General features: G+C 45.7%; 1 protein-coding gene across 6 annotated transcripts in view; it reads left to right on the forward strand.

Moving 5' to 3' along the window:
• RB1CC1 (RB1 inducible coiled-coil 1) overlaps positions 1-13,436 on the forward strand; it is a 647,143-nt gene that overhangs the window by 434,548 nt on the left and 199,159 nt on the right. For all 6 annotated transcript variants that reach the window (XM_078687307.1, XM_078687311.1, XM_078687309.1 and 3 more), the window contains one exon: positions 3,975-4,083. In XM_078687307.1, coding sequence (XP_078543433.1) covers positions 3,975-4,083 — 109 coding nt within the window. The remainder of the gene's footprint in view (positions 1-3,974; positions 4,084-13,436) is intronic.

Consider the following 13,436-nt stretch of genomic DNA (forward strand, 5'->3'; position numbering starts at 1 on the left):
TTAATTTCAAAACTGGAATTGCAATTACATCAAAAGCCTTCCATCTTGGTCCTTAACGAAGCTCTTTCATTACCTGTTTTGTGCTTATTCAATCAAACGGGGTAAAGAAATACCAGCTCTGCGAATCAAAAGGAGGAAAATTTGTTTTATAAACAGTAACAAAAATATTGGATGAGAACTGGGTACGTTTGCAGTAAGCAGCCTTATAAAAGGACAGTAAAATCTTTTGGCAGCTTATCTCTAAATTTACGGGCAGTAGGGAAAATCCTGACTCAATTCCCATCCCTCTGATGGAATGGATTGAATACTTCTAGAGTCCCAATAAGATTCCCATAAAGGTATTACAAAGTGACCCAGACCTCTTTTCACTCGCCTCTTTTCTCATTGTTATGCAATCGGGCAAATTACAATAGGATAGGATGTATAGTAGTTTCTTTGTACAAAAAATTATCCCAGCATTCTCCTTGTAACTATCGTCAAACTGCACTGCTTGATGCACCTAGAAAGATCTTCCCATCAAGTGTTTTGGACCACCTCAAAGATTGGGTATACTTGAAGGGTGTGATACCACTAGTCCAGGCGGGATTTAGACCCAAACACTCAGTGACTGATAATATTGCAATAGTGCAAACTGTTATTGACTAGTATGCAGTGTCTAAGTCGCAAGTTGTGAATGCATTGTTTGTTGACTTCTGTACTGCTTTTGACAGGGTCGATTGACCAACCATTTGGATACTGAGATACCAAGTGATTTAGTAAGACTAATTATTGCTCTTTATTCATCCTCTTGGAGCAGAGTTTTAATGGGGGAGTGGACAAGGGACTGACTACTAAGATTTTAACTTACAATGACTTGAAGAAGGGATGTATTTTAGCCCCACTTTTGTTTTCATCATTCCTTAGTGATTTACCAGTCTGTTTTAATACACAACAAAAAAAATCCCTCCACACATTTCAAGTCCAAAATACACTCAAACTAACTAGGTGGGTGTGGAACCAGGTCGGATGATATCTCACAATATCACTGTATTATCTGTAGAATCTTTACGGAGGAATCAATGTAACATGAAGTGTGCTTTGTATAACAAGACTTTAATCTGTAACTGTGTTATCACAAGTTTAACCTGTAACTAATAAAAAAGAATTCAACAAAATCACAAATACCACTTCACAACGTGCATATTTTGATGTACGCTGATGACGTAGTAATTTTCCACATTACACCTATTGGACTTCTGCGGAATCTGGATGTCTTTTTTTGAGTATGCTAGGATAACTTCTTGAAGATAAATATTTCCAAAACCAAGGTCCCACCTTTTAGAGAAAAGAAGAAGTGCCACCCTTTTAACTTAAACTAATGAATATATTAGAGGTATGCATTGTAGAAAGCTGGCTCTTTATATGATATACCACTAGGTGGTTATATTGTGCAAAGAGTCCAGAGATTCCCCCAAAAGTGTGCTGGGCTCAATGTAAACCCAAAGGGCTCGATTTGTGGTAGTGTGGTCGGGCAGCCTTACGCCTAACACAGAGGAGTGCTAGACATTTTTCTATGCACACATCGTCCAATAAATGACAAACGACAAAAAGGAAATCTACACCAATTTTAGAAAAACAAGCTTTATTCACGTTTTATTTTAAGACCAAGATGTACGCAAAATAGTGAGTACTTTTTTCAGGAAAAATACTTTACACTTTAAAAAGTGAACACTTAATGCAATTTTAAGTCTTTGCAATGTTAAGCTATGCGAGGAAAACAAGAATGCAGTTTTGCAGGTAAGTACTCGACTTATAAATTCAGTCTCCGGGGACAACACCAGGCAAGGTTCAAATCACCTTCAGCACCAAGACTGCACCACCTGAGGCACAGGTGTGGTTGGGTGCAGAGGTCAAATTCTAGGTTCTGGCACCCAATGTTAATCAAGAGAGATGGGAGGTAATAAAAGTCACGCTGCTCACAGGTGAGTAAAGCGGTGTCAGGGGTCAATCTCCTGGAGTGAAAGTAAGTACGGGGGCCACAAGACAGCACCAAACTTACACCCTCAGCAGCACAGTGCCGGCCGGGTGCAGAGTACTAACACAGCGTCAGGCACCCAATGCAATTCAATGGAGGAGATCGATCTTGAAGAAAGGCTGCAGGCTCAGGCAAGGAGGCCAGATGAAGAAAGACCACAGCTGCCCAGGTTAGTAGAGATGCTAGGGGAAATAGGGACACTGTTGTTCAAGCTCCCCAAGGCTCAGGGGCTTTGGTGCAGGGGTGAAATCTTGCTCAGAATTGCTGGGAAACCTGCACTGGACCGGTGGGCCACTTGGACATGGGCCATGGGTGTCGGGTGCTGAGATGGGTACCGCTGTGGTTTTGCGGTTCATCGGAGCAGAGTTCTTCTTTTAAGTCGGTTGCTTCTGGACTGGTCCACTGTCCATGGGAGACCTTGATCTTTGTCGAAGGCAGGCAGTCCTCCCACGGCTTTGGAGGTCGCTGAGCTGCAGGACGGATCATCTTTTGCTGCGGGATCGCTGAGGGCTGCAATCAGGCCTGATGGGCTGGGGCCAAGTCAGTTGGCGTTTGTAGTCTTCTCTGTTTGTATGACATTGTTGTGCCTGGCTCCTCTTAGGTAGTTAGGAATCTTATTTCAGGTTCTTGAGGTGCCACCTAAATACTATATTTAGGGGTGTTACAGGGGAGTGACAAGTAGGGACTAATTGAAAAATGTGCTTCACTTTGCCTCCTGCACCTGAGGAGTGGAGTTTGCAAATGGGGGCACACCTCCTACTCTTACTAAGTTTTCCCTCCTTTTCCCCCTCCAAAGGTGGGTGGTTGAACTGTGGGCTGCAGTCTGCTGCTACCAGCAGAGGCTGGGTTCGCATTACAAAGGCAGCAAGGCCTTTGAAGCTTCTCTCTCGAGCACCGTGCTCATTCTGGGGAGAAAGTGTGACACCTTTGCCCAGGATGTGCTTTGTTTCTGGCCCATAGAGCAGGGGCTCTCGACCCAGGGGTCCAGATTCTGTTGGTTCAAGCTGCCTAAAGCCAGTCGAAAACCAGATCAGGGTTGGTAGGTTTTCAGGCATCACCTTTAAGGTGCCCTTTCGGTACATGTTTCAATAAAGTCCACATGGGCGTCAGTGTTGGTTTATTGAGAGGAGTTGTTTGGTACCAAACACTCCTGGGATCAGTAAAGCCTTTATAGTGCTGGGGAACTCAAGTTGTTATGTTTTCAGCCCATGTACCCTCTATGGCTTCAGTGGCACCAACAACATTAAGAATAGACTTAAATATTGTACTCATGCAGGTATGCCCACACCTGAAATATAGGGCACCCTATTTTAGAGCTAGTAAGGCTTTCTAGAGGGGTGACTTACCAATACCTTAAGCAGTGCTGCTTGGCTTGCCACAAAGGCGGTGTGCCATGTAGAGTTTGTAGTTTTTTCTCTCGCTGCGGCATGCAGGCTGCAGTGTCAGTTTGCATGGCCTTGATGAGGGGTCCCTAGGGATCCCTCTTAAGTCCCAATGCTTTAGGTACCAGAGTACCATTTACTAGGGACGTACAGGGGGTCTAAAGTGCTAGTCGTGGTGCAGCTTTAGGGAAGGCGCTCTGGCACAGGTGACCTGTTTGGCAGGGACCATGGGCACTCTCAATCGAAACCACATCATTTTCCAGGCACAAAATAGGGCGCTAGCCATGTCAAAAGAAGGACTTTCACGCATGCATACAAGAGAATGACTCTCCTGGGTTGTGCTTATAGGTCTTGATCTTCATGTACCTCTTTTTGATGAAGCCTTTGTAACACCTGAAAGGTAAGGTTATATTAAGACCTGTTGAAAGTATGTTTTCAGTTGCACAAGATGTACCCCTCATCTGAATTGTGCCATTTCGAAAGTATTGTATTACTGTCTCAATAAGCCTTACTCACTCGTCATCGATACTGTTTATCTTTACTTTTTAATAATTTTTTGTGTTTTTTTTTTCTTGAAGACACATTTTAACACAGTACTTACAAGAGAGAGAGTGAAAAAAGAAAGTATCATAAATGATCTGACTGAGCAACTGAAAACGCTTACACAGCAACAAGGAAGAGACAAAGGTGAGACACCAATGGAGTATGTGCAAATGTTAATTTCAGTCTTGACTAAAGAAAGTTATTTGTGTATTCATGACAAACCAACTTTGTCACCTCTATGATTAACCTCTATGCCGTCAATAGTCAAACACTGGTAACCTGAACTTTATAGCGGCTATTAGATACAAGTGTAATATTTTTGTATCTGCTTCTCAAAAACCAGTATCTGGTGGCCTCCAGTCAGTTTGTAAATCTAGTACCATCTGTTGTGGCGCTCATTCTCATAGACTCGGAGAACCAAACAAACCCAATTTAATATAGCACTCAAGAGCAATGGCATGTTTAGTGAAGAAAATGTTAGTATTTAGCTGTATGCATCCTCGAACTTGCAAACTAAAGAATTAATGATTGTGTTGCCTTAAAAATAAACCTATAATTCACATTGATGAGATAGATTTATACAGATCTGAGTTTCTTCTTTAAGGGGGACGAGTTGCGCAAAATAACTATATTGGATACATATTTCCATTTAATTCCTGGTGTTTATCAAACAGCGCAGATAGTCAAAGCCATTTGTATTTAGATTTGCACAGTAATATCTTTTGAGCTTGGATCGACATTTCAAATGTAAATGTACAAATTCAATTTTTTCCATATCTGTATGTCCTTTTTTGTCGAGTTGTTGAATTTAAAGGATGGCATTTGGTGGAAGTGTACTATGCAATTACTTTGCCAAAAACGCATCAAGACTCCTCCTCATCAGTCTGGTTTAATGAGGTTTTACCTTGCTGCTCAGACTTAGGCCCAGATGCATTATAGGAAAATCTGGTCGCAAAGGGGCAGATTCTCAGAATCGCAATTTAAGGAATCACAAATTGAGATTCCTTAAATGCAATGCAACAAAGTAAAAAAAATAGCGATTACGCTAATAGGGGGAGCAAATTACCATGAAGTTGAACTTCATGGTAATTTGCAAAAACTTTGAAAAATGCACTTTACTGCATTTTTCAAAGTTTCATGTTTCGCACACACATACCCTTAGGGCATGTGTGTGCGCAACATATGTGCACAGAATAATTTCAGGGGTGCAACAGGGTGTCCTTTGGACACCCCTGCACCCTTAAAATTGCATTCTCAATTTGCGATTCATTTATTGCTAATCGCAAATTTAGAATGTCTTCCCATTCATTCCTATGGCCCATAGGAATGAATGGGGAGGTATTCCTTAAGTGCGACTCGCGATGTGCGAGTCGCAATTAAGGAATATTAAGAAATCACAATTTTATTAGCGATTTCTTCATGGATAGCATTTTGCTATTCCTTATTAGCTAATCCTTATTTTTCGCTAATTAGGAATCGCAAAATGGATGCTTGATTCATCTGGGGGTTAATCTCTTACGCTCTATATCTTAAGTATTTTTTTTTTTATATCTATAACTTCTACACATGAATAAGTATAACGTCCCAAATACAAAACGTCAAAGGCAGCATTAGAGGGGGATACAAAGTAACATATTGAGAATTAGAAGTTGACAGACCTGTTTGAATTGTAAATATACAATAAAAAGTGCATTCTGTAACTTGATACACTTTCACCCTTAAGGATTTTTTTAGAAACCTTTTTACCAGTCGCTGCCTGTCCCCTTAAACAGCACCAATAATTCAAGTTGCTAGGCATACAGATTTTGTATTTTCCCAATAAAACATTTATTTTTGAACGGCATTTAATTTTAGCTCCATGGTAAAAGGATCATTTCTATTTTTTCTGGCGTGCTCCCTTCCATTTGCCCTTTCGTGCATCACAATTTCTTCCTTGTTTCGCACAGTGAATGCATCCAGTAGACCATGGACCGTTGAGAAGAGCTTTAGCTGCCTTTTGGTCTTTGGCTCCATAATTATTGTAGTATGTGCTTCTGTCGATCATATGTGCTGGGTACTCCTGCCATCTAGTGTTGGATGCAGTCATTGTAAATTGTTTTTCTTTGAAATGAAGGCTTCGATTTCAAGTTGTCTCATGAGATTGTGATCCGTCCGGAAACGCGCAATGCACCAAGGCATAAACTCCACCTAAGACTGTTTTCTTAACCCCTTCTGGTAAAGACCTATATTGTTGAGTTTTGAGACTGGCATGCGTTGAAATCGAATATTTTCCATCGGAATATAGAAATGATTGCACGTAACTTATGAAAATATCAAGTGACTATCGACTGCGTCGAAGCCGACAACAGGAGTAAAACATTGGGGCAGTTCCTATAAGAATGACTTGGGAAGTAAAGAGGTATGGAGAACACTCTCTGTAAACAATGTCCAAAATGCAAAAGTAAGTTCCCATTGTCAGACCAACATAAGGTCTGTAACCTTCGCTTTTCAAGGGGCCACAAGGAATCAAATTGCTTGGCTTGCAAAGCCTTCCTGTGCAAGAAGGCGATCCAACGCTGAAGGAATGGGCACATTGCAGACTGCTGTGCCAAGGATCTCCGGAGCCATTCAGTCTATCAAACGTTCAGGAAGTTCAATTCGTGGGGGTGCCCACCCGCCTCTGGAGACTGTGAAGAGTCTGTCCTACATAGAGAGCAGTTGTCTCCGGGGGCCCCAAGAAAAATCTCTTGCTACGACAAAGACGACTCATTGAGCCCAACACATTACACTTCAAGATTCTTGCCTTGATACTGGGGCAAAGAGAGCTATACCTTAAGCCCCTTTGAGTCTAAAACTTTATGGTACCGAAAAACAAGGTTGACACTGGGAAAGGCTTGAAAACCATGACTTGAGCCTTGACGTCAAGAACCGCCAGTTTTACCTTGAGAGTCCATCCTTGAAACTGGTTTAGACTCCAAAGTCAACGTTGATACCACCAAAGGTGCCAAGCGACCGAAGACCTGTATAATAGCATCCAGACGTCAGACAGAGTTCCAGACACCGGCCAGATTGTAGTGACGGCTTAAATGACAGTCGGAGCCGTCACGTATGTAAACAGGAGTGTTTATTAAATAAGCACAAACAGCACAAACACCTGCGACCTCAGCCACAGCCTCGCAATGCAGCCTCCTCAGCTAGTGTCCCCGGCGCTCGCCTTGGAACGCTGGTCGCGGTGACATTCTAAGTGATGTCACCGCGAGCAGCACCATCACACGCGGAGACGCCGGGGGTGGAAAGAAGAGGGAGATACCACACATCCCCCTTCCCTGCAAAATTGAAAACATTAAATACAACAAGTGCAGAAACAAAACATGGGGTGACTAAAAGAACGAGTATTGGGGGGTAAAGCACACAGGAACTCTGACCCAGAGAGGGTGTAAGCTTACAGTAGGCAGAGTGGCAACGGTTACATCATTACATATTGATCAAAATGCCTGGGAGGTCTGGTCACTCTCCTGTTGGGCCTGTGGCCTGGGTGAGGGACACTTGACGGCCTCATGGTGGTGGAACTATGGTCCAGTCTTGGGTCACCCTCTCCCCCCCTTGCACTTTCAGGGACTTCCGCTGGAGGGTGGTATTTTACAACTCTCCCCAGGTTCCATATTTTCCCTTCTTGAGTTTTGACTGCATTCTTAAATAGTTTAGTGATTTTGGTGGGACTGCTGTACCCTGACCAGTTTGCCCTCCCTGTGGGAGCTCTGATTTTGATGTCGTCTCCTACTTTGAATTCGACTTCCCGTGTGGCTTTGCGCTGGTCGTATCCTTCCTTCCTCACTTTCATGGCTTGTTCATGCTTCCTCAGGCTATCCTTTTCTTTGGTTCGGTCCGACCACCCCTTGTGCCATTCCATCCACCCTGGGGTAAGCTTAGTGTTGGGTATCCTGGCGCGGAGCAGTTCGAACGGGGTGACGCCAGTCGTTTGATGCGGCGTGAACCTGTATGCTTCTATGCGCCTCCACACCTCTTCTTTCCAGCTTATGCCATTGGCCTTGGCCAACTGGATGCTCTCCTTGAGGGTTTTGTTGAAACGTTCGACCATGCCATTGGTTTCGGGGTGGTATAACGCGCAACGCTTGTGTCTGATGCCTCTTTCTTCTAGGAAGTCTTCCATCTCCTTCGAGCATAATTGTACTCCGTTGTCAGTGAGGATGTTGCTGGGGAGCCCCTCTCGGATGAACACCTCCTGTAAAAATCCGATGACTGTCTTGGTCGTGACTTCATTGACGAATTTTATCTCTGGCCACTGAGAATACAAATCTACGAGCACCAATATGTAAGGCGTCCGCAGTTCACCAGACATTGGGCCCACGATGTCTAATGCCAACTCATCCCATGGTCCCGACGGGAGCGGCCTACACACCATGGGTGGTGTCTGTTGCTTCAAGACCGTGTCGCTATTGCTGCATGGAATGCACTCCCTGATTCTCCTTTCGGTGACCAGGTCCATGTTCGGCCACCAATAACTCTCCCTGAGTCTTTGCTTGGTTTTGGTGACACCCAAATGCCCTTCGTGGGCTATCTCGACCAGGTTGTCTCTCACAGTTGTTGGTGGTACAAGCCTCGTTCCCCTGAACAGGCATCCGTCAACTATGGTCAACTCGTCCTTAATAGCCTGGTAAGGCCGTAGGTCTTCATCTCGTTTGTCGCCGTGCTTCCATCCATCTCTCACTCTTCTGCAAATTTCCTCCAGTATCTTGTCCTCATCCAGCGCCTTTCTCCATGTTTCTTCTCCCAACGCCTTCTGGATGGTGCAGACATTCTCTACCATGAATCCCTCTTCTTCTTCATCCGTTTTTTCTTGCATTTCCCTCGCCTCCTCTTCACTGACGAGTCTGGATAGACAGTCAGCTGCAAGGTTTTGCGTTCCTGGGACGTACTCGACCTTGAACGTGTACTCCTGGAGGCTGACCACCCAACGCCTTATCCTGCTGGAGATGGCATCCAGACCTTTTTTGCTGAATACTTCTACCAACGGCTTGTGGTCGGTTCGGAGGGTGAACTGTGTACCCCACAGGAAGTCTCTGAATTTTCCTACTACCCATGATACCGCTAATGCCTCTTTTTCGATAACTGAGTAGTTGTTCTCAGACTTCTGGAGCGACCTTGAGGCAAAAGCTATGGTTTCTTCTCCTTCCTCGCCTTTTTGGGTGAGGACAGCTCCCAGCCCTTTGGCGCTTGCATCTGTGGTGAGGATCGTTGCCCGGTTGGGCACATATGACTTCAAGCTGGGGGCTTCAGCGAGTGCTCTCCTTACATCCTCGAACTCCCTCTGGCACTCCTGGCTCCATTTGAATTCATTTTCTTTTCTCAACAGTAGCCTGATGGCGTAAGTCCTGCCTGCCAGGTTCCTTATGAACTTTCCATAGAACTCCAACATCCCCATGAATGATTTGATCTCGTCCTTACTTTTGGGGGGTGACAGATTCACGATGGTGTTTTGCAGTTCGGCCTTGGGACGTATGCCTTCCGTCGTCACTTTGTGACCCAGGAAATCCAATTCTGCACAGCTAAATACACATTTGTTCTTCTTTACGGTAAGGCCTTGGGACAAAAACCTCCTCAACACACATCTCAGTCTCTCATCATGCTCTACGTGGTTCTTTGCGAAAACAAGCACGTCATCCTGGTAACACATGACGCCTGGGATGCCTTTTAGGATGTTGCCCATGATTCTTTGGAACACGGCGGCCGCCGAGACTAACCCAAAAGGCATCCTTTTGAACTTGTAAGCGCCCATAGGTGTCACAAAGGCCGTGAGTTCCTGAGACTCCTCGTGCAGTTTTATCTGGAAATAGGCCGAGGTGAGATCGAGGGTGGAAAACACCTTGGCACCCTCTAGCATGCTCATCATTTGGGTGATGTTCGGTAAGGGGTATCGGTCAACCACGACCTCCTTATTTAGTGCCCTTAAATCAATGCAGAGCCGGACTGACCCATCCTTCTTCTTCGCTGCCACGATGGGTGCCAACCATTCAGTCGCTTCCACAGGTTCGATGACTCCAGCCTTGCACAGTTTCTCCAATTCGGATTTGACCTCCTCCTGAATGGCTATGGGGAGCTTTCTAACTTTAGCCACAACGGGCTTGACGTTCTCCTTCAATCTTATTTTGTGACAGTAGTTCTTCAAGCATCCAAGCCCTTCCCTAAACACCTCTTCGAACTCTGTTGTGATGTCAGTCTTACATTCTTGTATCTCCTGTATTAAAATCTGGGGATTGCTGTTGGGATTGAGATACACTCCCAACTCCTTCTGAGCTTGCCACCCCAAGATGTTGTCTCCTACAGTGGATACATATACTTTAGACACAGTAGTCCTATTCCTGTACTCAATTTTACTCAGAAAATATCCTTTCATGGAGATAGGACGCCCAGCATACCCTCCTGGCCTTAAGTCTAAACTCTTCAAGGTTATCTTTCCCTTAGACACACGTGAGAACTCCTTAGCATTGATAATTGTTATTCTAGAACAGGAGTCAAACAATGCTTCTAGGTCAACCTCCCCTACTTTTATGGTGTCTTTTGGGCTACTGACTTGACCTTCATCAACCTGTACTACAATTTCCGCACACGTGGGGTTTCTGGGACTTTGTGCCTTCAACTCTTGTACTTGCACTACAATCTCGTCGCACACCACATTCGTTCTGTCTCTACTCTGTCTACTGGCCCCCTGCCCACTTTTGCAGTATTGCTTGAAATGGCCTTTCTTACCACATTTGTTACATGTGAATCTGAGGGCGGAACACTCCTTGTCATTGGCTAGGTGCCCTTGCTTGCCACACCTGTAGCAGGTACCTTTGAATGTTCCTCCCGGCCTGCCTTCCTTCTGTTCTCTGCCCACTACCTTCTGACCTTTCACTACGGACACAGTCTCGCATTCGGACACCACCTCACTGACATTGGTCTTGTCATCATTCTTCTTCTCCCCTGCATCTTGCCTAATCTCCTTGACGCACTGCAACATGTGCTCTACCTGCTTGGCTATGATGAGGACCTCTCTCAACGGCGGGTCATCTTTAAGCCATAGCTCTTCACGCACTCGCTCCATCCTGCAAGTCAAGACAAACTGGTCCCTAATTCTCTCCTCACTCGCTCCACCAAACTTGCAAGTGGCGGCTAATTTTCTCAACTCAGACACAAAATCTTCTATAGACTCTCCTTCCTTCTGTGCTCTCTTCCCAAAGTGGTACCTCTCCATGTTTGTGCTTGTCTTAGGGAGGTAGTGCAAATCTAACTTCTTTAGGCTAACTTCAAACTCATTCAGACCTCTTGCCTCCTGTGCCCCTAAATCCAGGAGGTGGTCTAGGACTTCCTCTCCTTCTGCGCCTAAGTAATAGGCCAGCAACGCAACTTTCCTTTCTAGTCCTAGGTTGGGCCCACACACAGTAGCGTAATTCAAGAACACTTTTTTCCACTTTTTCCACAGGATGGTGGGATCACCTGGGCTGGTTAAGAAAAAGGGTGGAGGGGTCACACTTTGCATGTTTACTTTACACTAGACAGGATAAGAACTTTCACCCTTTAAGCATGCACCAAACCACTGTGAAACTTTAGTACGTTTTGAGATACGCTGAAGTCTGTGCCAAGGTAAGTGTGCCTGAAAAAGAAACTACTGGTGGAGACACCTATACTTAAAGAGAAAACGTCTGACCACCTCTGCACGGCTCTCACTTCCTTAAACCAAGAGTACAGAGCATGTAACTTGCTACTGAATAGGTTACTGAAACACAGGAGATTCTGAAGTTGTATGCATGTATGAAAAGACCAGCAGTGGGGAAGTGGAGGTTCAAAACACAACATGAATATTTTCCCAGTTTGTACAGTCATTAACCCTGGGGCTGAATGTACTCAGCGCAAGGCCTGCCCTGTGAAAAGTCAATGCTTTGCTCTAAGTGCTCAAACAAAGGTTTTTTGTTGGCTGTCAGCACAGTTCTCCCAGAGAGATTCAAAAGGTGGCAATACACATCTTCTTTTTCGTCTGCTCCATGGGGGTTAAAATCGCCAACAGTTCATCACACGTGCAGGACAATTCTCCGTCAAACCACAGGCAGTGCACCCTCTCTCACATGCACATCTCCCTGTCGCGTTCAGATAGCGCCTGCCCACTGTGGTGACAGGGGAAGCTGCCACGCACACGCGCGCGGAGCAAAGCCTTCATTAACCAGCAGGATTACAGGGGTGAGGGACGCTTCTCAAAAAAGTTCAAATGCCAGTCAAAGTATGTCGATTGCACGCCGATGACAATCCATGGAACTAAACAGCCGCGTTAAGCGCTGAATCTTCACTCGCAGTACAGTGCGTGCCCCCTCACGTGAAGTCCACACTTCTCCTGCCTTCGCCTTGACTGATCTCCCTCAGTGTTATTTCAGGCAGCAATCAGTTCAGTCTACGTGGCTGCCAGTCCCCGACAGCCCTGCTATTCTGCTCCGGATGGGGACACAGCGCGCCTCGCTCTCGCCTTACCACTCGGCTCAGAGAAGCTAGGTTACACGCTAGCCAGGCTCCGGCACGAACGGGACGTCTCCCACACACTAATAGCTGAAGGCACGTAGCTCGCCACAGTCTAGGGGTTAAGCGCAAGGATGGCAGACAGGCGTACCTCAATTGTGTGGAGAGTTACAGATGAAAAGTCTACACCGACCTGCAGTTGCCTTCACACGTATTCCGCCACGGCACTTTTACTCCCTCTGCACCTTCTTCGGGTGTTAGACAAACACCATCCACCCTGGGCTGCGTCTTCCTCCGGCCCGTTCTCCGCGTAGTAACCCGATGCCCTCTCCAGTCAGCCGGCCGGTTTTCCTCGAGTCAGCTGTCCTACTTTTCTTCCTTCTGGCGTGTTGAGGTCGCAGAAGGTTACCCTCGTCGCCAGTGTAGTGACGGCTTAAATGACAGTCGGAGCCGTCACATATGTAAACAGGAGTGTTTATTAAATAAGCACAAACAGCACAAACACCTGCGACCTCAGCCACAGCCTCGCAATGCAGCCTCCTCAGCTAGTGTCCCCGGCGCTCGCCTTGGAACGCTGGTCGCGGTGACATTCTAAGTGATGTCACCGCGAGCAGCACCATCACACGCGGAGACGCCGGGGGTGGAAAGAAGAGGGAGATACCACACAGATCTTAGCCAACATAGACATCAGCTTCTGACCTGCTCGCATCTAAGAAAAGGTATCTCACCTTTAAGACACCCATCTGTGAAGAACTCAGGGTATGTTCAGTCCAAAGAAAAGTAAATCCTAACAATCCTCAGAACCACCGCAGTTTTCTGCACAGTCCTTGTCACCAATGCATTCTGTACACTGCTCAGATCAAGGCATTACAGACTTACCTGATCCATATGTGAAACCCTTAGCTACAGATTAGGAGGACAACCCATGGCATGACTACCATGTCGATCCTCCAGATGATCCATCTTTCGTGCCTTATCCAGTAAAGCCATAGGTCCTTGTCCCTTTATATATA

Source organism: Lissotriton helveticus, chromosome 4_1, assembly GCF_964261635.1.
Source record: "Lissotriton helveticus chromosome 4_1, aLisHel1.1, whole genome shotgun sequence".
NCBI lineage: Eukaryota > Metazoa > Chordata > Amphibia > Caudata > Salamandridae > Lissotriton > Lissotriton helveticus.